Consider the following 22,004-nt stretch of genomic DNA (forward strand, 5'->3'; position numbering starts at 1 on the left):
AGAATAATTTTTATATTTTGTGAACAATGACATACTCCACTAATTTCGCCATCAGTCCATTATTTTTCTTAAAAACAATCAATAACACACTTATCGTCACAACCATCATACTATTCAATGAAAATCAAGTGAAATGCTTCAGTGGGCAAATGGTGGCTTTTATTTCCATTGAATGATGATTAAAGCGATAGAGAATAGGCATTCAAGAGCTCCATTGGCACTTAAACTGAAACCTTTCGGACGAGAAAAAGTAGGGAGGAACCTAGCTGAAATTTAACATACTTTGAGGGCACGATGCTTAAGCCAAAAAGGTAAATAATAGTAGCAAAAATATTAAAAAAATAAGATCAAGATTAAAATTTTTTATCAAAATAATATTATTTTTAAAATAATTTATCAAAATAATATTTTTTTAAAAATATTTATTAAAATACTATCGAAGGCAAAATCGCTCTATAATAGGACGACTTTCTGCGTTGACTAAGTACGTGCAACATCAGATTGGACAGACGCGTTAGACAACAAAAATCATCTTATGATAGGACGACTTATAAAGTTGCCTTAAGATAGGGTGACTCTATGGTTGCTAGAGTCACTTTTTCATAGAGCGACTTAACATAACTTAACCAAAAAAAAAAAAAAAACCAACCTCCCTCTTCCCCGATGTGAGAACCCCTGGTCCCCGATAGCCCTCCCTCCTCCTCTCAACCTGCCCCCATCCCTCTTCTTCTCCGGCACGAGAACCTTCCCCGATTAGTTGAGTTTTGATTAATGTCTTAAAATTTTTTGAAAGAGGAAGGGCTGTAGGAGACCGAAGAGGATTCTCGTGTAGGGGAGGAGGGAGAGGGGCGGCGGGCCGAGGGGAGGGAGGGCCACCCGGGACGGAGGTTTCTTGTATCGGGAAAGAGGGAGGTTGGATTTTTTTTTGGCTAAATCACATTAAGTCGCTCTATTAGAGGGCGATAACTTAAGGCAACTGTATAAGTCATCCTGTCATAAGGCGATTTTTGTTGTCCGACGCATCCGCCAAACCTAGACGTGCGGTAGTATTTTGATAAATATTTTTAAAAAAATATTATTTTGATAAATTATTTTAAAAATAATATTATTTTGATAAAAAGTCCCCAAGATTACATTTTAGAAAAGGAAATTTTCGTGGATGTCGTGTGCCTTCACCTGATCCACCGACCACTGCTGTAGACATTGGTTCCACCCCCTTGCATTGAAGGAAAAGGCTATAGATACCAAAATATAATATGAAGTCCAGGCAAAATTACGCAGTGAGATGAAAGGGAAGCAAAGTATAACCATATAAAACATGAACAACCTTGATTCCAAAGGTATTTCATTAATAAGTCATGTGAAACCACGAGTAACCAATGATACATCCACACATTTAAATATTTCATCAATAATAGGAACTCATAAATTCTTTATAAAGAAGATCAATAACTTTTACAACATAAAATTTAGTGAAGAAAAAAATGTAGTCTTGACAGAGATAGATGCCCCCCCCGCCGCCCCCCCCCCCCACACTTTTTTTTTGCCCTTTTTTCCTGAAGACTAGTTGATCAGCAGATGAGCACTTTCGTTTGCTAAGATGTCTGCAAGATGTTGGTCATTAAATTGCTCGAGCAAGGACAAGACAGTCGACACCTCTATTCAGCTTTGCAGACTTGCAGTATTCCCGGTTATGCTAGTCTGGGGACCGATGCAGCTCAAGTGTGATCCTGAGTTTAAAGCCAACAAGGATTTGAAGTCCCTTAAGCAACCTTTTCAGCCTAATCCGTCTCCATCTCCTGAATACCACCACTCCAGTTCTCCTGGTTTTCCATCTAACTCTTGCCAACATCGTTATGAGGTGGAGGAAGGGTGCACGGGGAAAAGGATGAAGGGGATGCATATGATCTTTCAAGGAACTGGCTATGTTGATTGTCCGCAACACAAAGAATAGATTCCACACACACTTCTTGAGCAGAAGATGGGGGGACTGGCTTGAAGTCCTGCAATTTCGAGTACTCCACAATGAGGTGATACATATAGTCATACACCCGATCCATGTTCAAATCCTCCATGAATGCCTGCCCCCTTTTCCCTACAGACTCTGCCTGTATCATGGTCTCATATAAGTGTTCAGTCAAGTGTTATCAATATAGATGTAAATAACAAACCATTGGGTTCCTAGAAATGCATAACGTTCCAGAGTTACATATACTACCTTTTGTGTACATACATGTTTCTTGATGCTGATATATGCAACCTTAAACTCAAGTGGCAGTATCCCCTATGTTCTATAATGTAACCATCACAATCTAATTGTTGCTGTTTATATACCATCGCAATATAATATCATTCATATATACCATTAATTCAATATGATCGAACTTAAAACAAGCACATAGAAGTACCTAAAGGCAGCAGCATTGCAATAATATCCTCCAGGATAAACCATATAAAAGAAAAAAGAAGAGGGAGAAAGATGCCAAAGGGCTGGAGAGAGGAGCACCTGGGACTGATGATTATTTCCCCAGTTAACCACCGACTTTATAGACTGACATAAGTTAGTAGGATCAATAGGCCAGTAGTTCTTTTTCGGAATCAAACCACGACTGAAGAAATCTTCATACTGTGGATGTATAATTAATGCAAGGGATCCACATGCTATGATGTATTTTAAGCTCACAGACCATGCAAAACCTTCGGCATAGATCTTATAACTGCAAGAAGACCAGGTGAAATGAAACAAATAGTCAAATTCAGGTGCACTTGGATTTTAAATGTGTCCATCCACCAAAAACACTGCAACAGCTTACCGATGGTTGCACTGGTTCGAAAGGTTAGAGTTCTGAAAACCAGAAGTTGATTCTTCTACCCAGTCCTGCAATGGAACACAAAACACACTACAATCATTATGTCATGTGATCAATGATGGAGAGCCTACATTTGTATATCAACATAGCAATTATCAAGACATATTCAGGTCCACTTATTGATACTTGACGCATAATTCGAGCTCCCCACTTCTTAGTGTCATTACAATTTAATAATGCCATCCTTATGGGTGACTGAACATATGGGTTTCCCTTCCAATATGCAGTTTTATCCTTCCTCTTCCAGTTGATAGCTTGAGAACCCAGCTTGATGCTTCTGAACTCCTCATCCCAGGGTCGAACATTTACCTCAGGCCTGCAAAACAATTGCACATGTATTTAATGTGGAACGATTGCTTACTTCCAAGTTAATGTAAACATTAGGTGGGAAGTACAACAAAGAGACTCCTAATGTAACATTCTCTTCCAAGACCTATCCAATTTAAATGGCAAAACAAAGGGTAGAAGGACTAGTTCATGGATGTGGCTGTGGAAATCCAATCACTTCTAAAGGTTATACATTGAAGGATCTTTAAAATTTGCAGACAATACAGGGAAAAAAATTTCGAGACCTAATAAGACATGGTAACACCATTTTCATTTTCTTCTGTACTTTTTCATTCATACTCTAGGGAGAAAAAACTACGAAGAAAAGATAGAATTAAGACAGATGCAGATTAAACTAAAGATATCAAGCATAACACAATTTCGTTCTTGTAGATTAGATAATTTTATTCTGATTGAGTTTTTTCTTTACAGGGGAAAAAAAAAGACTGAGTCAAAAAATCTTTCTTTCTTTTGAACTCAACTCATGCTGTCCAACCAAACGTTGGATTCCCCTTCTTAACTTGATTATACCCCTTTTTCTTGCTCACAGTCAATCAAAGCCTTCACTATAATCTGTTCCCAGCTGCTGTCCAACATAGTTGCTGGTTTCGTCCTTGTATTCCCTCTTGTAGCACCAATAAATCATTTATTTTTGGCTACCACAAAGTTCAACTTCTGCGCTTCTAGTCAAGAGATTTCCTTTACCATATGATTTCAAACCTGAAGACTGAAAAGATATATCTGGAAGAATGGAAGAGTCGTCTTCTGTTACCATCATGACTGGGAAGAATTGAAAGGTGTCTCATCGAAATTTTCAAATGTTATGTTCCCATAGATAGAACCATCCAACGAAAATAGAGTGTAGATGTTATCATGAACCACATTATACTTTTCTATAAGTGACTCCTATGTCAAGCAAACCATGTCACTAGGGTTTCAACTGATCTACCACCATAAATCTAGGATGGAAACTTATCCCGTGCATATGTGATCCATGAGTCCAGAGAATCTTGCCTGCCAGAATCTCACCTATATTCGGCATGCATTTGGAAGTGCGCGTGCAATTAATTCACCTTACTAAAATTTTGCTTGGTCTTACCACCCATTGCCTTTGTGCTCACGAATTCTTACTTTGGTTCAGTACTAATTCCTCCCTCACAAGATCTCTTGCCTCAGTTTAGGCTGGGAAAGTCCTCCAGTGCCTTATGCTACACTACTAGAGTTGTTAGGATGGGAAGAAGGTGTTCTTACCAGCCCCAGAAGGACCAGTCAGGGAAGGGGATGTCGAAATGATCTTTGGTGGTGCAATAGCGGAAGAGCGGCGGAGGAGGTCTGCCATCCTGGTAATCGGATCGGCTGATGGCCGGTCGATCCATGCAATCGAACATCAAGTCCACATCCGGGACCATGCCGGGGTATCTCCTCAGCAACTGCAGCAGGCCCCAGATCGTGAACATGGCCCGGCTCTGCACGCACGCGTAGTACAGGTCGACGTAGAGGCGGCGGCCGTCGAGGATGACCACCCGCATGGCGGCGTGCTTCCCAGCCTCCACCACCATGGCGGGGGAGATGCCGGACCGCCTCCATGGCTCCAGGTCTCGGTGGATCGAACTAAAGAACGCAGGGCACGACTGCTGCTGCGGAGAATCGCCGGCATCTCCATCTTCATCGAAAGAGGCGTGAGAGGGGAGGGTGATCCGGAGGCGGGGGCAGGAGAGATAGGAGCAGCGGAGGACGGTGGAGGCGTCCGGGCGCACCTTGCTGTGGGGAAACGGGTGCCAGGGGGTGGGCTCCAGGTTGTGGCCGGCGACCGTCCTCGTCCGAGCGACCACATCGTCCACCGCCTAAACAACCAAGGAGCGAACAGATGATAAAAAAGTTCCGCATAAGAGATTTATCGGCACGGGGTTAAGGAAACGCTCGTTATACGGTCATCATACCCTCTGGAGGAAGAAGAGGATGACGAGGACGGTGGAGGCGAGGGCGAGGCAGGTGAAGATGGAGGGTGCGAGACCGCCGCGGCGGTGGCGGCAGAAGAAGAGGAGGGACGGGATGGTCCGGCGACTGGCGACGGAGGAGGCGGCGGCGGCCGGATCAGCGGTGGAAGGGCTCGACGGCGGGGGTCCGCCCAATCCCAAACCCATGGCGGAGTCTCGGTGGTGGCTGGAAGTGGAGTTCCATCTCCCGAGGGTAATAGGCAGCATGTGGAACGGGGGAGGAAGAGTCCGAGCGGGCATCTCACATTCGCCGCGAGGAGTGCGCGAGACGAGAGACCGTTTCACCTCTAACACCGCCGAGCGATAAGGGCAAGACCAGGAGAGGAGACAAGCACTTCTTACCGCGTGATAAACCAACCAACCAACCGGGAATATTCTCTGTGGTACAGTTAGCGTTTTTACCTGCCAACAACACAAAGCACCGGGATCTCGACTATCTTGCCGGGTGCTTTGTGGCGTTAGGGTTAGGTCATGAATGCTATGTTAAAAAAAGATTTGGAGTAATACTGTGAAATTAACAGAATTTATTGCTAGATATGTAAAGCTAGGAAGTTATGAGATACCGAATCGCCAAGGTTTTGATCTAATTTTCTTCCAGCTGTGCTCTTTCCGTTTAACCCCATCTTGCCCCTAAGCATTGTTATAGATTCAAGATTGTAAGAATGGATTTGCTTTGGTGCTCTTTCTTTTATTTTGCTATTTGTTTGGAAGGCTCAGATCTAATGGACCATGCTTGGCATCTCATTTTTTTTACTAGCCCTTTCAATTTTTCTAAATTATCTATGTATTCTTGCTATATCAAAATGAAGAAACAAAATTAAAATTCCAATTTTAGATAAATAAAAAATAACCCAATTAGATAGTAGCAATACATAAATAATATGGATAATTATAATTTACCTACTTGAGGTTAGATCCCATTTAACTAAACCCATCTATAATTTATAAAGTAGCACTTAACATATCTAAGGTCAGATACGTCAAACTTCATTGTGCTTCTTTAGCATAGAGGGTTTCTTTTTTGCATAATTTTGTGGCTATATTCTATCTCAAATTATAAAAATTGAACATATATTTCTTCAAATTGAAGTCTCCAGTTATCTAATCTGAGAAAAAAAGTGAGCAAAAAATTGATAAAGAGGTACATTGTATTTTTTTTTATTTTATATTTTATGATATGAATCGTTTTGTTTATCAAGAAGAGGTGTATAGGATAATGCTATTTGTTTTTGAAATATCAAACTTAAAATTAAGAATTAGTCTAAAGATATTAGTTTTTTTATGAGTTTATGAATTTTTAATCCTATTTAGTGGTATTTAGATTAATTTAAATGATTATGCAGTGGTCCTAGTATATCTAAAATTAGTTTTTGCAATGATTTATTAGTTTTAGTTCTTTGAGATGAAGTCAATTATATATATGGAATGCTATCGCTTAACTATGTATGAATTAGCCAATAATGTGATATAGAATTTCATAAAATATGATATGAAATGTCATTGCAAATAGAAATGTCATTACAAAATAGTCCTATAGAATGTCATTGTAGAATATCATTCATTATAAAATAATCTTTTCGTATCATTATAGAATGTCATTGCAAATTATAATATTATTATAGAATTTCTAAGATATCATTTGATGAAGAAGAATTCGAGGCGGCATATCCTACTTGTTGTGCCGAACCACAATAAATCCAATCTAATTCGAAATCCGCCCTTAGACAAATGACGAAAGGGGCCAGACGGACAGTTTCAGCATTACAAATAAAAATTGAAATTAGTATATTACATCTTCTAGTATCATATTTATGGAGTAAAGGATGTCATCCAGATTTTACAAAAAACTGCAATTTCAAAGATAGTAAGATCTCTAGTATATAGCATTTTAGAGATGACTTGATCAAAATTAGGTGAAGCTAGAAACAATCTTTCTAATAATTTGTCTCAAGTATGAGATGTCATACTGCACAGATAAAATAGTATATGAACTTGTATACGATGAGAAGTGGTCCTATCTCTAAAGGACCAAGATCAAACAAAAAAAATGAAATATTAATAACACATGGTACCACACAGGGCAATCTACATTAAAGTGATTTGGGATACATAGATGATTAAGTAGATATTATCACCTAGTTTAATTGGAAGGTGTGATAACTTGCATGACTCGACATATATTCGGAAGGTGGTCCTCTTCTTTTGCATGATAAATGTGGACCATGTCAGTATTGTGGGGTTACCAACGGTACTACAAATGAACTTCTTTAGTTTTCTCTCTGTTGGGATATACCGACCGATCTCTTTCACGCCGACTCACTCTCGGACCTGTTTGACCGACGTCCGACTCTACCGACCGCACCAACCGATGACTGTCGATACTGCCCAACCGAAGGTATGTCGGTCGGGCGGATCCATTCTGTTTCCGACTAGTCGAACGGCAGAGTCCGACTCTACCGACTCACTGTCAGGCGGGGGTGGTGGCCGATGTCCGACTCCCGCAATGCGCCAGACCAGCCGACGGTGTCTCCGGATCTTCACCCGACGTCCCGCAACCAAATACCGACGTATGGTCGGTCGGCTCCCCCAAACGCCGTACGACTGCTGTGGACCGCTACCCTGACAAGAGCATGCGGCATAGCCGCCCTGGGGTATTGTTCTGCCAAGAACATAAATTAATCCCAGCGATTTGACAGCCCACGGCGATTTGACAGTCCGCGGCGACTCTGACAGCCTCCGACGATTTGACAACTCCCCCAGTTGTCTGCGCCATTAATGGCGGCACCACGCCGTGCTCTACTATAAAACGGAGAAGGTAACAGTGCTGCGAGGAGGTTCTTTCGAAGCCCTTGGACTCTCTCTCTCTAGCTCTCATTCTCTCTCGCTGAGTCTCTCTGATTCTTTTCTACTATTGCCTAGTCTCCTCTCTGACTTGACCGTCGGAGGATCCCCGTCGGAGGCATCTCCGGTCAGTGTGGATTTTTCTTGCAGGTGCCCGTTTCCGATGACCAGACGATGAGGGGATTGATCGCAACACTTTCCAAAGTTATCCATATTTTCACCCCATCATACAGTACCAAGGATTTATAATCCTTTGTAGCTATCCATTGGAAATAGATGGGGACTTTTCTACATCATTGTCATTTCTCTAGAGGTCATCCTAGAAAAAATGATTTGGATAATAGCTTCCATCACATCCCAAGGGATGATCTCCCTCACAACGGTCAGGAAGACCTTAAACAACATATTAACCTTGAACATAAATCAAATACTATTAAACACTGTACGATCAACAAAATGGATCAACTAAAATTAATTTCATTAACATGAAATGTTTGTACATATATTCGACAAGACCATATAACCAATAGTTAAGCAAAACTAGAAAACCAAAACAAACGACACAATTCAAAAAAAATACTATCATTCCTACTAGTTTAATCCCTGTAAGTAGCAGAGTGCCACCAATAATAACAAACACTTAAGATCCAATAAATACACATTTATAGAACTTCTTCGTCCCTTAAGCTATTGTCTCCCTTTTTATAGTAAGCTTATTCTTAGCACAAGCAATTTCTTCGTTCTCTATTCTAATATTATCGCTTGTTAAAACTTTGAAATTAGTCAAATTTTGGAAGTAAATTCAGTCCCACGTTTGCATGTAAGAGGATCAACTCCCTCAAAGTACTTGCATTGTTCATCAATCTACTAAGTAATATTTCAAAAAATTATATTAACTCTCTCATCTAATTAAGAAAATATGAAAATCAATAAAAAATTTAAGAACTTACCACATATTTAGAGTAACTTTGAAATCACTATCTGAAATTTTCCACGGGCCATAATGTTCTAACTATCGATCTTTCCTACCAATAGCCAAAAATCTATGTGTTGCTACTGTTGCTTCAAGAATATAAGGTTAATGACATACTTTACAGTACCTATGTTAAGATGGTTTCAAAGATTTAATAAGTTTCAAAACAAAAACATTAATCAAGAACTGTAGCTTACCCGATGGCTTTCTTCTTTTTCTTCTCCCTCAGATTGGTGAGATGCCAGGTAGGTTAAATGCTACTTTACAAATCATAAGAGGGCTTAGTGAAATCAGATGTAACCTCAAATGAGCATACCGTAATTATTTCTAAATAAAAAGTTAAAAGTATTTACTTTTAAAAAATAAAGAAAAACTCAATAATATTGGATATAAAAAATAAATTATGATAAAATAGATAGCAAAAAATTGAAAATGCCCACTATAAATATATTAAAAATGAAATAAATTTATTTTCTTCTTTGTAGGATTGTATTAAAAAAAAAATCCTTTTTTTGATTTCCTCTTGCCGGTATTTGATGAAAATTACAAAAGTAAAAGTAAAATGTTCAAAATAATGTTGCAAACAAGTAGACAAATACCATAATCCAAAATTTACAAAACTAACAAATAAGAAGAAAATAAATACCAACTACAGATGAACAAGGAAATATTTATAAGTTTCATTAGAGAAGATAAATGTAGAAAAGTATTTTAAAAATCTGCAATCAAATAAAAAATGTAGCTATTTTTATTTTTTTAATAATTTATCTAACTATAATATAAAATTATATATCATCTTTTTAAAAGTGTAATGCACGTGGATGCTAATGTTAACTAAGATACATAATTATAATATTTATCTTTTTTCTCATATTTAAATCTTAGCATAATCTTTTCATTATCGCATGAATATATATATACATATATCATCTTACAAACGAAGTACACGGTTGGCGCCCATCTGACCAGCCAATCCTTCCGTTTCATGCTCATTATCTCTCTCTCTCTCTCTCTCTCTGAAACATTTTTCTAAAACAATAAAAACCGAAAAAAAGCACTCCAGTGATATCTAAATTTTTAATTAAAGAATAGGAGTCCCACGATATCCCAAGAATATTTTTAATTAGAAAAGAGGAACAAGCTTTGGGGGAGAACCAGTCATATAATCCAAAAAAAAAAAAAAAAAAAAAACTCCGTAGAATCTCACACCATCGCACGCAAGGAGGGAGATTTTCTAATAAAAATGTGAGAGAGAAGGAAAGAATTCGAGAAAAGATTCCCCGCATCGATGCCGGAGCTGCTGCATCCGCCTTTGGATCTTTGGCAGCTCCGATCCGGCCGTGGTCCTAATTCTCACGATCTGGTCCCGCATGGGCAGAAGATTTAATTTTCAAGAACCGGGGGAGTTGTTCCGAGCTGGATGACGCTGCCTCCGAATCCGATCCGTCCGTGGTCCTAACAAATTCTCAAGATCAGGTCCTGCATGTCACAGAAACTAATAATTTTCAAGAACCCGGGGGTGGTCCTGCCTGGATCCTGACGCTCTCTTGACCACGGACGTGGAGCCCGGCGCTTGCTGTGGTCCTGCCCCCATCGACAAAGGCGAAGGAGGTAGCAATATAAAAGATGGAAGGGAGAAACTTAAGAGAGAGAATGAAGAGTGAAGGGAAGAGAGAATTCAGATGAAATAATAATTGAACCATTTCAATTATTGGTGGATGGTTGTTAACAATGGTACAGGAGAGATGGATGACAAGAAGATGTGTCCCCCCCCAAAAAAAAAAGACAAGAAGATGCGTGTGGAACTCGAACAAAGTTGAGGGCCACATCGTGATGTCCTCTAACACGTATCGAAGCAAATCTCTTACGAGAATCATGAAGAGTCACATAACAAGGAAAAAGCATTCATCCATGCAGTGATCAGAAGAGATGCACCACACGGTAGGTTCAAATAAATCACCACCCATGAGAATGCTGCACGCAAAATGCTACCAGGCGTCTGCATTTTTTTATTCCTTTATGTAAATCTGTTTAAGTTGATACAGAACTCAACCATCCCAAGTTTGTGACATACAATGGCCTTCTACTAAGTGATGGGCTCAAAAACATCACTGGCAACTAGTTAGATGCATCCTCCACATTCCAGTGTGGATTTTTCCTTCTTTAGTGTGAGCTCAGAGGGTAGGGACATAAAAAATATGCATATATGCACATCATACGGTGAAGATTTTTCTCACTTTCTTCATCTTTCTCCGGCAAACGGGACAGGTTCCAGCCTCATCCAAAATCCTGCATGCTCAAAGTAAACTCAACATTAATGTGCCTAGTAGTAATACCTAAAAATGCTTGACTATAAAAATATTTTGGTAGAAGCATCTCTACTTGGACAGATTTCACAATGAGATCACCTTGTCCCACATGTAAAACATGCTGCGCAGTGTCCGCAAGGAAGAAAGAAGCAATCCCTCTGAGCATCACAGCAGAGTGCACAAAGGTGACGGGTGTTATTAGCTTCTCCTTCGGGCAGCATTGGTGTTGTCCCAAGCCATTCTTCCATATCTTCATCATCATGCGAAACAGAATCATAGGATGATCCCAAGCTCAAGTTGTCATCGTCTTTGTTAGGAAGCAGGGGGCTTCTCTCAGTGCTACCATTTGCATTTTGACGATTAGCACCATCTCCAGAGCTGAATTGTAAATTGGTAAATATCTTGAAGGCCAGTAGAATGACTACAGTCATTACACCTACATTCAGCAAAAATTTGAAACAAATAGGTAAGCAAGAAATGGATAGGCTAACAGGCACAGAGATACACACAATACCTGATCCGGCAAAATAAGTGATCCAACGTGGCCCATAAGATAACTTGACAAACCATTCATCACTCTCCTGAGCCTGGAATCAAAAAAAGGGTTACATCCATGGGTATAATTCAAAGAGAAACTTCAGATAGGCAATGCATATTTCAGGGACTAAAAATTATTTGCTCTTCCAATCATTTTAAAACAAGGTATGTTGACGCATTTCGATTTCTAAATTAGCAAACTAGTATGTTATGCACTAAAATGAATACCTTGCAACTGCACTTTATTTTCAAAACTAGTTATTTTGATGCATTTCAATTTCTACATTAGCATGTTCCAAAGCCCCATGGAGCTGAAACATTGTCCGCTAGGAAGAGGTGATCTAATTCAGTTTCTGGATTCCAGCATGAAGGAATGCATATGGCCAGAAATCACTCTTTACCAGTAGGTGATAATCATTAATGAGTGATAAAAACCGCCATCAATATGTAATGTTGTTATATATATAAAATGTGTAGCAACAGTTCTGAATGATTTTATAGCTGCATTTTGAAAATGACTTGTTAGAAGAGAACTTTGTGTATTTCTCAATAAAAGTTAATTGGTTTACACAGCTTGTGTGGCAAAGTTAATATGTGGGATACAAAGGAAAATTAAGAACCAAAGAGTAACAACATGATGCTATGCCACAGATTTGCTCTTTAATGCATGGGAACAACATAATTTAATATTACGATCTCATCTGGGCCAGGATCAAGTTGGGTCTGCATTCAAAGGGTTAAATCTAGAATTAAACTAGTTTTTATTGGCCTCAATTGAGATGGGACCAATATTACAAAATCCATGACTAAGATGGTATAGCTTGGGTCAGAGTTTAGGATCCCCACCACCCCATCGATCTCAACTTTAGGTTAATGTTGGGTTAGAATCATGTCATGTGTCAGTCAAATTTGATACAATAAGCTGATTTGAACTCTTGTCCATCCTCTGGCTAAATTTTTAGAATAAATTAATGGCAGTTAGAATGATAGTTATTAGCCACTATTGATTTCCACACGCGTTTGTTTCTTATTTTTATAAATGCTAAGCAATGGCAACGATCAAACATGTTTCTTGTTTACAATAACGTGGGAGAATGAAACAAAAAACAACTATAAACAAAACTGATGAAGAAATGGAATACTAAAGATGCAGCCAATAAAACTGTAAGCTTTTTTACCGATTTTGGGCCAGGTGTTGTTAGGATCGCAACATTTGCCCTCAATAAGAACAACTCCAAAACACATAGCCTGTGATTCAGTGAGCATTCGTAGTAAGCCCCAGTTGTATTGTATAAAAGAGTCCGGATTGTGAAGTTTAGCTGAACCTGCATGAAAAGACCTGTATATGAGAAAGGCAAAAAAAAAAAAAAAAAAAAAAGAAGAACAAATGATTACATAAGTTTAAGCAAAACATGAGACGAGAGGCAAAAAAAAAATTAATTAGATGATCCATTTACTCAGTTTACCACAATGTTATCTTGATTTTTATTGCAACCATTTAAAACCTCCATATCAACCATGATACCCAAACTGACTTGTTTATTAGGAAACGTCCCAATAATATATCAATCACTTGACACCTGAAAGTTTAGGAAACCAAATAGGCACGCATGCATGGTCAGAGAAGGAGACAACTGACAACTTGCAAATATATTCTATCTTATTAGGTAGCATAAAGCACTCAAACTAGATCGAAAGCTTCAAGCAAGAAATAAGATTTTTTTTTTTTTTTTTTTAAGATTTCTAGGTTATCTCTACAGCCTGCAAATAGATGGTGGAAGAAATTGCTATACCAAAATTGTCGGATCATTAGAAGAGCTGTCCTGTGCTGTAAATAGTCACTGAGTCATTAGCAAGGATCACATGGTCGTGGGACAACAACAATATACCAAACAACCATGCCCACCACCAGACACACAAACACACACACACACTGACAAAAAAAAAAAAGAAACATAAAAAGATAAGAAAAGGAAAGAAGGATAAGAAAAGGAAAGGAAAAAAAAAGAGCAGAAGAAACAACAAATATAGAAGTTTGAGCATTAGTATCTATCAAATAACTTAATTTCTCAAGCTATCATATAGCCTACAATTTAATGCAGCCGCAAAATCTCATGTTTTTTACCACTGACAATTAAATCCAACAAGATGTTAATTTTTCACGAGAGATTTTCTAAGATATTAACTGTAAAACCTAAGAACTCAATACAACTCAAATATCACTTGAAATGCCTAATACTTAAAGAAATTAGCTCATCCATGCGACAGCACAATTATTGAATTCCATGGCCATATAACCAGGTAATTTTGACCACATGTAGTCTTTTTAAAATTTTCCTTGTACATGCACGACATCGAAAATCAAACCTAGTCAAATTCAAAGTTACATCCAAGCTATTAGTGATTCCAAATGATAAGCAAGACAGAAAACCTGAAACAAATGACCTTGTGTTGAAAGTTGTGAGAAAACAACAAGAATTTTCACAAGAAAAAAAGGTACTCATGCAGTTTTTCCTCCATTAAATAAAATCCTCAGTCAAAGCTCTTTGAAGGGTATTGTACCAATATATGTTGTATTATAATTGCTTGACCTCAGCCCTTAGACTAAGGGTAAGATTGTTGATGTACAATATTGTACCCTATGGTGAGTTCTTATATATAGAGTCTGATGCCAACCCTAGGGGTGGGCAGTCTCATTCTCCCATATTCCCGTGGTATCAGAGCATAAGAAAGTGGAGATGAAGAAATCATGGTCATTGGAGGGGAATACATTGGATTGAAATGAGGATCAGATGAGAGATAAGGAGTGTTAGTAAGAGGACTGAACTTGGGAATGTGGTGGAAGCGATGTAAAATGGTTGAGGCATGGGAGTAATGAGATGTTGAGGGAGACGGGTTGGGGTGGGCGGGCGGGGGGGGAAGGGGGGGGGGGGATGTTGGTGGTGTGCGAGAAAAAGAAGCAACAGAAGAAGACAATGAAAGAGGAGCGATAGAAGAAACTGTACTGGGAAATGATGAAGGCGAGTGCTGCAAAACCCAAAAGGATGCATAGTACAGGCCAACAGTTGGATGGATCAACACCAGATGATGATAGAGATTGTACCGCAGATGCCGAGATAACAGCACAGTAAAAGACATTGAGTTTGCAGCACTGACTAACCGGGCAGCGGCCACGGCCATACCTGGCGAAGGATCCATGGGGGAAGAAGAGTCCTGTGACATGGCTAGGGTTCAGCATGCAGCACAGGCAAGAAGTGATTGACACAGAGAAAAGCAAAATTGTCAGTGCCTAGCACCTGATACCATGAGAATATGGGAGAGCAATATATTATCACAATAAGCTTCTTTCAGGTGAATCTAACCAAAATAAAATTCCTCAGCTCAATCAAACACAAAAGCTCCAAATGGAATGCAAACAATCAAGAAAAGAATCATGGAGGGTTTATGAACTGATGGATGTGTTTATGCAACTTGTTTTTTGACGCACCTATTCTACCATTGAAATAATATTGGTCCTCACCGTTCCTTGTCACAGAATTGATCAATTAAGAATACAATATTAGCCTTTTAAAATCATTAATGCAAGTGTTTTTCTCGCCAAAATGAATGACTGTGTTTATACAACCATGGGCTGGCTGTGAATGATGCACGCCACATCCAGAAATACATAATCACATAACTTCATGCTTAACATCAACCATGCATAAGCACCATGAGCTAAGTGTAGCCTTCATTATTCAGTCCTCAAGTGCACAAACTTTTATGTATCAGGACATAATTTTATCTTCAAAATGAATTCTTGTACAACTTTATATATTACACACAGTAACTCATAGATGCAGTATTAACAATTTTAAAAATTACTCCCCTACCAAAGGTCGTTTTGATAAAGAAAAATATTTTCTATTCAAGAATTGTTGTCTTTTTCTACATGGTTTGTTAAAAAGCAAGATCCATGACCATACCCGTGCTCTAATAACACATTACTTATACTTTCCTACCCTGTACCCGAAACATACACTTACTCTTAAAAATATCAGTATAGCAAGTGTGCTCCTACCCTTTTCTCTTGTCTCCTCTTTACTCCAATGTCCCCTCCCCACCCCCAAACCTTCTAATGCCTTCTTTCCTCTGCTCTTCCACTCTTTTTCTTCCATCATTCTTTCCTCATGGTCTCTCTCATTCTCTTGTATTACCTCTTATTTCTACTGATATTATCTCTTTTCAACTCTTTTTGATCTTCACTTTCCTCAAGCTGACCTCAGATTTGCTTATGCATCATTGTAGAACCCTCCGTAGCCTTAAGAATTAATCTCCTGATGTTATCATGAGCTTTCTAAAATATATTTGCAGGTTTAAAAACCCTTTGGGTTGTTGACACTTTGAAACACTCCTGTTTTCTCTGATAAAAGAGCAATACAGTAAGTTGACTTAATACCAAATTTTGCTAGCTCCTCAGGTTCATATGAATAAGGTGGCCATCACAAGTAGTGCTGCATCTCTCTTCCTCTTCCCAATGTGGTAGTAGTGTGACAGTGCAGAATCAGCACTCTAATGGTCACAACCTATGATAATATCCCAACCAAACTGCATTGTTATCCATTTCTTGTTCACTACAAGATGGTTTGACGCATCATGGTACCGGCAACATCAGTTGCTTGGTACCTGGATTTGAAATATATTGAGCACAATGTGGGAATACAAAATAATCTAGAGGTGAAAACTACTTCTACAATGATAACTTGTCAGGCTACTTCTCTTGGCCTAATCAGCCCGGGCAAACAACGATGTTCTCCTTCACAATAAAGTTATGTGTATCCATTTCCACTAAATATCATCCCATCCTCCTCCATTAGTGACTGCATGGCATTTCCAATTCTTTCTGGAGACAAAAATACTATACATAAAGACATTTTCAGGTTAGGGATAAGCTGAGGGTCTGAAATTTCACAAAGTAAATGGGTGATAATAATGGAACAGGCTAAAGCAGAAATTCCAGAAATAAATTAACGGGTTGAACAAAAATTCAAACATATGGACATGTAAAATCTGCAACCAACACTACTATTGAGGTCCTATAGTACATGCTACCAACATGTATTGAGACATAAAAAACACCAGCAGTCAGACATGTTTCATTTGAAAATGGATGGTTTGCATTCAATTGAAGTATGAAGAAGCAAATGCTAAATGCCACAAAATTAAAGGATGGGACTAGTGCAGTAAATTTACCTCTACTTCTACATGATTTAAATTTCCCACAGCAACATAGTAATCAGAAGGCTTTTCAATGGTCTGCTCAATCATGCCATTTCCTGCAATTCGATAGCTTTAGCTGCAAAGTTGCTTTGGATATGAGTCCACAAAATCTTTAATTTCAAGAATCCTTATAGAACTTACCATGTATCAAAGTCCATGATAAGGTGGTATTAGGACGTGATGGATCCTCAATCCATTGAAGAAGGTTTTCTTTGCCTGAAAATTCCAGCCTCATTAATAATCAAAGGCACATTGGATTCTTTACTGAAGTATTTACTTACTTCAGTCAGAAGAAGAAAAGAAAAAAGGAACTGCAACAACATATCTTTCTTCTGCAGAGATTCACATAACAGCAAGATGAAATATATCATGCTTACTTTAGTAACTTCTCTAATATTGCATTATAATAGTGGCTCAGATGAAACATAAGTCAATGGGATTCATGCAACACTATGCTGCCACTGAAAATTCTTTTCAAACTTTATATGGCTATGGTCTAGGTCCTAGGAGACAAAAATCTTAAATATGCAGCAAAGCTCAATGTTGTAGTTAGCTAAATCTACAATAATCTATAAATTTTAGTTAATTCCTTGATCCTTAAACTATAAAGCAAATACCTTTGGCGTGATGGCCCTTCAAAGATTATAAAAGAGACTTAGTAAGAGGCAGTTGTTAGCTCCTAGGAGCTTCATCATGCACAAAAGCAATCAAGGTTCATAGTCTCAACACCAAATTGTATACCGGTAGTTCACTGGTACGATACCAAAATATATTTCTTACTTTTTGTTTTCAAGATTTAAGTTTTATTTATTTAGTTTTGAGTGGAACGTAGGTTTTTATGAGTTCATTTTTGGGTCCCATACAACAATCCTTGGAAGCAATATTAGCTAATATTAAACCAAGATCATAGACAATAAGTAAAAATGTTAAATTATAAAGCAAGGGCTGTAAAACTGGTTGTGGTAACCTTATCATTATATTATTGGGTCATGTACCAAACTGAAATATGGTACCTTATCGATATGGTATGGCATAGTCATTATGGGGTGATATGGGTTGGTACGATAAACCTTGGCGGCTTGGCTTGGCATAAAGGATATGGATCTCCCATATAAATACTTTAAGGATAATTAGATTTGCAAAACAAGTATTGTTGTATTTAAAGTAAATGGTGACGTTAACTTAAAATGCTAGCATAAGAGCATTTAGGCCTTGTGTGAGTAGCAACCTTTTCTTTGTAGAGCTTTGAGTAGTAGAGCTTTTGATAAGAAACCATTTGTTGTTTGATGATTACATTTCTAAAATACTGTGGAATTTTAACACTTATTTGGTAACTAAGATGAGCAAGTACCATCAATATCAGGAAATGATAATAAAGGATATTACATAGTGGTTTCAATTGTCTAATTGCTTGTACTATCAAAAACCATTATTATAAAATTTCTTAATTTATAAATTATTTATTTTAATATTTAAAGTAATAAATAATAAATTACTAAATTTATTATAAAAATATAATAAAACTTTTATAACATTACTATATTATAGTAATACTATTATAATATAATAATGTGATATTATTGTTTTAGTATATTGTAAAAGTATTATACTATGATATTACTATAGTGTAATAGTGTAATAATATTATATTAAAATAAGATTTTTTTATAATATAATGATGATGATGATATAATATTAATGATGATAAATATAGTATTAATATAATATAATATAACAAAAAATATAATATAATTATATCATATTGTACTATCAAAAACTATTATCATAAATTAACTTATAAAATATTTTTAAGTTCTTTTTTTTTAAAAAAATACCATAGCTGGATTAGAAGCTCCTTCTATTGCGTGAGCTTTTGCCTGAAAAAAAAAAAGCAGCTTCCCAATGCACCTCAAGTAGAGTTTTCTCCAAAAGCTCCAAATTAAAGGCTTTTCCTAGTAGACCCTTTTCAACTTCTGGAGGATCCAAAAAGGCATTTCAAAATTTTTATCGAACACCTCAAAATCATCCAAAAGAAATTTTGGCAGTCCAAAAAGCACTTCTAACACTCCAAAAGAAGTGCCAAATGGGGCCTTAGATATTATTGGGAGGTAGTTTAGTTATTGCCAAATCAACTCTCCTTAATAAGTCTAAAACTTGTGGGCAGGACCAATATATGCACTCCCTCTTCCCAACGCTCTCATTGGTCCTGAACATGGCTCTCCAAATGAAATTGGAATCATCAAATTTTTGTGAGGCGCAAAAATGAAAAAAAATATAGATTTATGATGCCTGGTGAAACAAAGAATTTGTTTAGAGGCAACGGTGAGACTTGAGCATTTACAACAAATCCCATCAAACTAAGATCCAGTAAGAGGCCTGCTGTTGCTTACCTTGGGCAATGACGAGGGTTAGAGGGTAAGATCCTTCAGATTTCACCCTGTAAGAAATATCGACTCGAGCTCCCATGTTCAGATAATATATCCATTCCTGCTCATTATAGTCAATTAACCCAAAAATTGATGGTGTTCCATTCATTATTTCCTTGAGCAGTCAGCAAGGTAAAATAACAACTATTACTCGAACAAGCACGCTTGGTGGGATGAAAAGAAAGTAGCCAATTCTTGCCTTGTGGAAGTTGGCGGGTATGGATGCATTGTGGGTCTCTGACCATGTAGCCAAGACATCCAGAGGCGGAGGCTCGAGAAACCCATAAAGCCAGGGTCCATTCTCCGACTCTCCATCTGCTTGCACCTGCAAATAGAATAGAGCAAAACCAAAGGAAATCACTCAGCAAGCCAAGATTTATGTCTAATGGGATTTTGGTGCACGAGAGAAGGAGCGGAGAGTGGCAACACAAGCCTTGATATCCTGCACGAAAAAGGAGTTGGCTTGAAGAAGCCGGGAACAATTGGGGCCAAGTAGGAGGTCGACCGAGCCGTAGAAGCCGAGAATCAACGTCATGGACGCTGCTGGCGCAAAACACTCTCTCTGTTAAGAATCGGTCAACGAAAAGAAACGGAGAGAAACAAGAGGTGAGAGGAAGGGGACGAGAGAGGGAGAGACCAAAGAACCAGAAGGTGAGAAGGATGACGACGCACGACCAGGCATCGTCTCTGGCCTCAACAGCAGCAGCATCGGCACTGGCGCTTGGCCGCGGCATATCCGGGGAGTGGGGAGGAGGAGGAGGAGGAGGAGGAGGAGGCTGGCGCGGGAGAATTGGGGTAGTAGACGGAGTGCTATCGCCATTCGATGCCTCCATTCTGCCAGAAAAATAAAGCTCGAACTGCTCCAATGTCTGCATTGGATGGCCATGCCGCAAGGGGCAAGCGGCTTGGGAATCTGGTCGTTGAGTCTTTCGCGTCCCAGCGGCCGGTCAAGTCCCAACTCCCCTTCTCCTTCCTCCATAACGAGGAGAACGGTAGGTCACCAGACAGGGACAGGGGTTGTATCCTTCGCGCGAAAGAAGGATTCGCCCTCCTTGGCACGAATCACCGCACCGTTGGATTACGCACCATGCGCTTCAACATCTGTGCAGGAGGATGAAAGAAGGGTACGGAATGCTTCGTGATCTGTTCGGGTGGCCGCGGCATCGGACGGTTGAGACTCAACCACAGCATAATAGCATGAAACAAGCTAGAATCAACAGGCTCGAATAACATGAGTGCTTTACCTAATTAATTAAAAAAAAAATATATTTATAAAAATAATCTAATTTTTAATTTATTTATCGGATTGATATAAAAAAGATAAAATGTCATTTTGAATGGCATTTTATCATCGCCACATCACCCATCTTTTTTCCCATTTTCCACATAGATGATGCCAAAAAAAATAAAAAAATAAAATCGTCAAATCAAATGATATTTTTAAAAATACTATATTATTTGACGATTTTAATTTTTTTCAAAAAAAAATAAAAAAATAAAAAAAAAAAATTATAATTTTAAATTCATAAAAAAACAAAAATTATAATTTTGATAAAAATAAAAATTATCATTTCAAATTAGTATTCCCATTTCAAATAATCTTTTTAAAAAAATATCTGAAAAAAATTGTTATAAAAAAAATTAAAAATATCATAAAAAAATTGAAAAAAAATAAAAATTATATTCTTAATTTTAAGAAAATAAAAATTTTAATTTTAATTCAAATAAAAATCATCATTTCAAATTACAATCTTCTTTTCAAATTAATTTTTTTTAAAAAATATCATAAAAAAAGAAACAAATGAGAAAAAATGAAAAAAAAAATAAAAATTATAATTTTGAATAAATTTTAAAAAAGAAAAATTTTAATTTTAATTTAAATAAAAAAGATAATTGTAAATTATTTTCTCCATTTTAAATTAATTTTTTTAAAAAAATATCTTAAAAAATCTTAAAAAATTTAAAAAATAAAAAGTACCATAAAAAAATAAGAAAAAAATAAAATTATAATTTTAAATTTAAAAAAAATAAAAATTTTAATTTTAATTCAAATAAAAAACATCATTTCAAATTATTTTTTTCATTTAAAATTAATTTTTAAAAAAAAAAGATGTCCAAAAAAATAAAAAAATAAAAAGTACCATCAAAAAGTCAAAAAAATTTAAATAAATGAGAAAAAATAAAAATTATAATTTTTAATTTAAAAAAAATAAAATTTTTAATTTTAATTAAAATAAAAAACATCATTTCAAATTACTTTTTCCAATTCAAATTAATTTATTTAAAAAATATTCCAAATAAATAAATAAAATACCTAAAAAAATTTCATAAAAATAGAAAAAAAGATAAAAATGGGAAAAAATTAAAATTAAAATTTTAAATTATAAAAAAAATTAAAATTTTATATTTAATTAAAAAATAAAAAATATGGAAAAAAAGGAAAAAATATGAAAAAAATAAAAATT

General features: G+C 37.1%; 2 protein-coding genes across 3 annotated transcripts; both read right to left on the bottom strand.

Moving 5' to 3' along the window:
- Nucleotides 1-1,516: 1,516 nt before the first annotated feature.
- Nucleotides 1,517-5,551, bottom strand: LOC105046393 (uncharacterized). Its single transcript, XM_010924965.4, has 6 exons — nt 5,138-5,551; nt 4,449-5,041; nt 2,997-3,186; nt 2,814-2,878; nt 2,507-2,717; nt 1,517-2,108 (listed from the first exon to the last, which is right to left on the bottom strand). The coding sequence occupies exons 1-6, from the start codon at nt 5,432-5,434 to the stop codon at nt 1,836-1,838; spliced, it is 1,629 nt and encodes a 542-aa protein (XP_010923267.1). The 5' UTR covers nt 5,435-5,551; the 3' UTR covers nt 1,517-1,835.
- A 5,429-nt stretch (nt 5,552-10,980) lies between these two features.
- Nucleotides 10,981-20,542, bottom strand: LOC105046404 (E3 ubiquitin-protein ligase APD2). 2 transcript variants are annotated; one of them, XM_073252543.1, is made up of 10 exons: nt 20,177-20,542; nt 19,973-20,082; nt 19,739-19,864; nt 19,504-19,600; nt 17,255-17,329; nt 17,087-17,169; nt 13,033-13,179; nt 11,832-11,904; nt 11,417-11,753; nt 10,981-11,297 (listed from the first exon to the last, which is right to left on the bottom strand). In XM_073252543.1, the coding sequence occupies exons 1-10, from the start codon at nt 20,412-20,414 to the stop codon at nt 11,222-11,224; spliced, it is 1,362 nt and encodes a 453-aa protein (XP_073108644.1). In that variant the 5' UTR covers nt 20,415-20,542; the 3' UTR covers nt 10,981-11,221. The 2 variants fall into 2 exon arrangements, with proteins under 2 accessions (XP_073108644.1, XP_010923286.1); XM_010924984.4 differs by having other exon boundaries at nt 19,973-20,079; nt 20,177-20,530.
- Between the last annotated feature and the right edge of the window lie 1,462 nt (nt 20,543-22,004).

This window comes from Elaeis guineensis, chromosome 2 (genome assembly GCF_000442705.2).
Source record: "Elaeis guineensis isolate ETL-2024a chromosome 2, EG11, whole genome shotgun sequence".
Lineage (NCBI taxonomy): Eukaryota > Viridiplantae > Streptophyta > Magnoliopsida > Arecales > Arecaceae > Elaeis > Elaeis guineensis.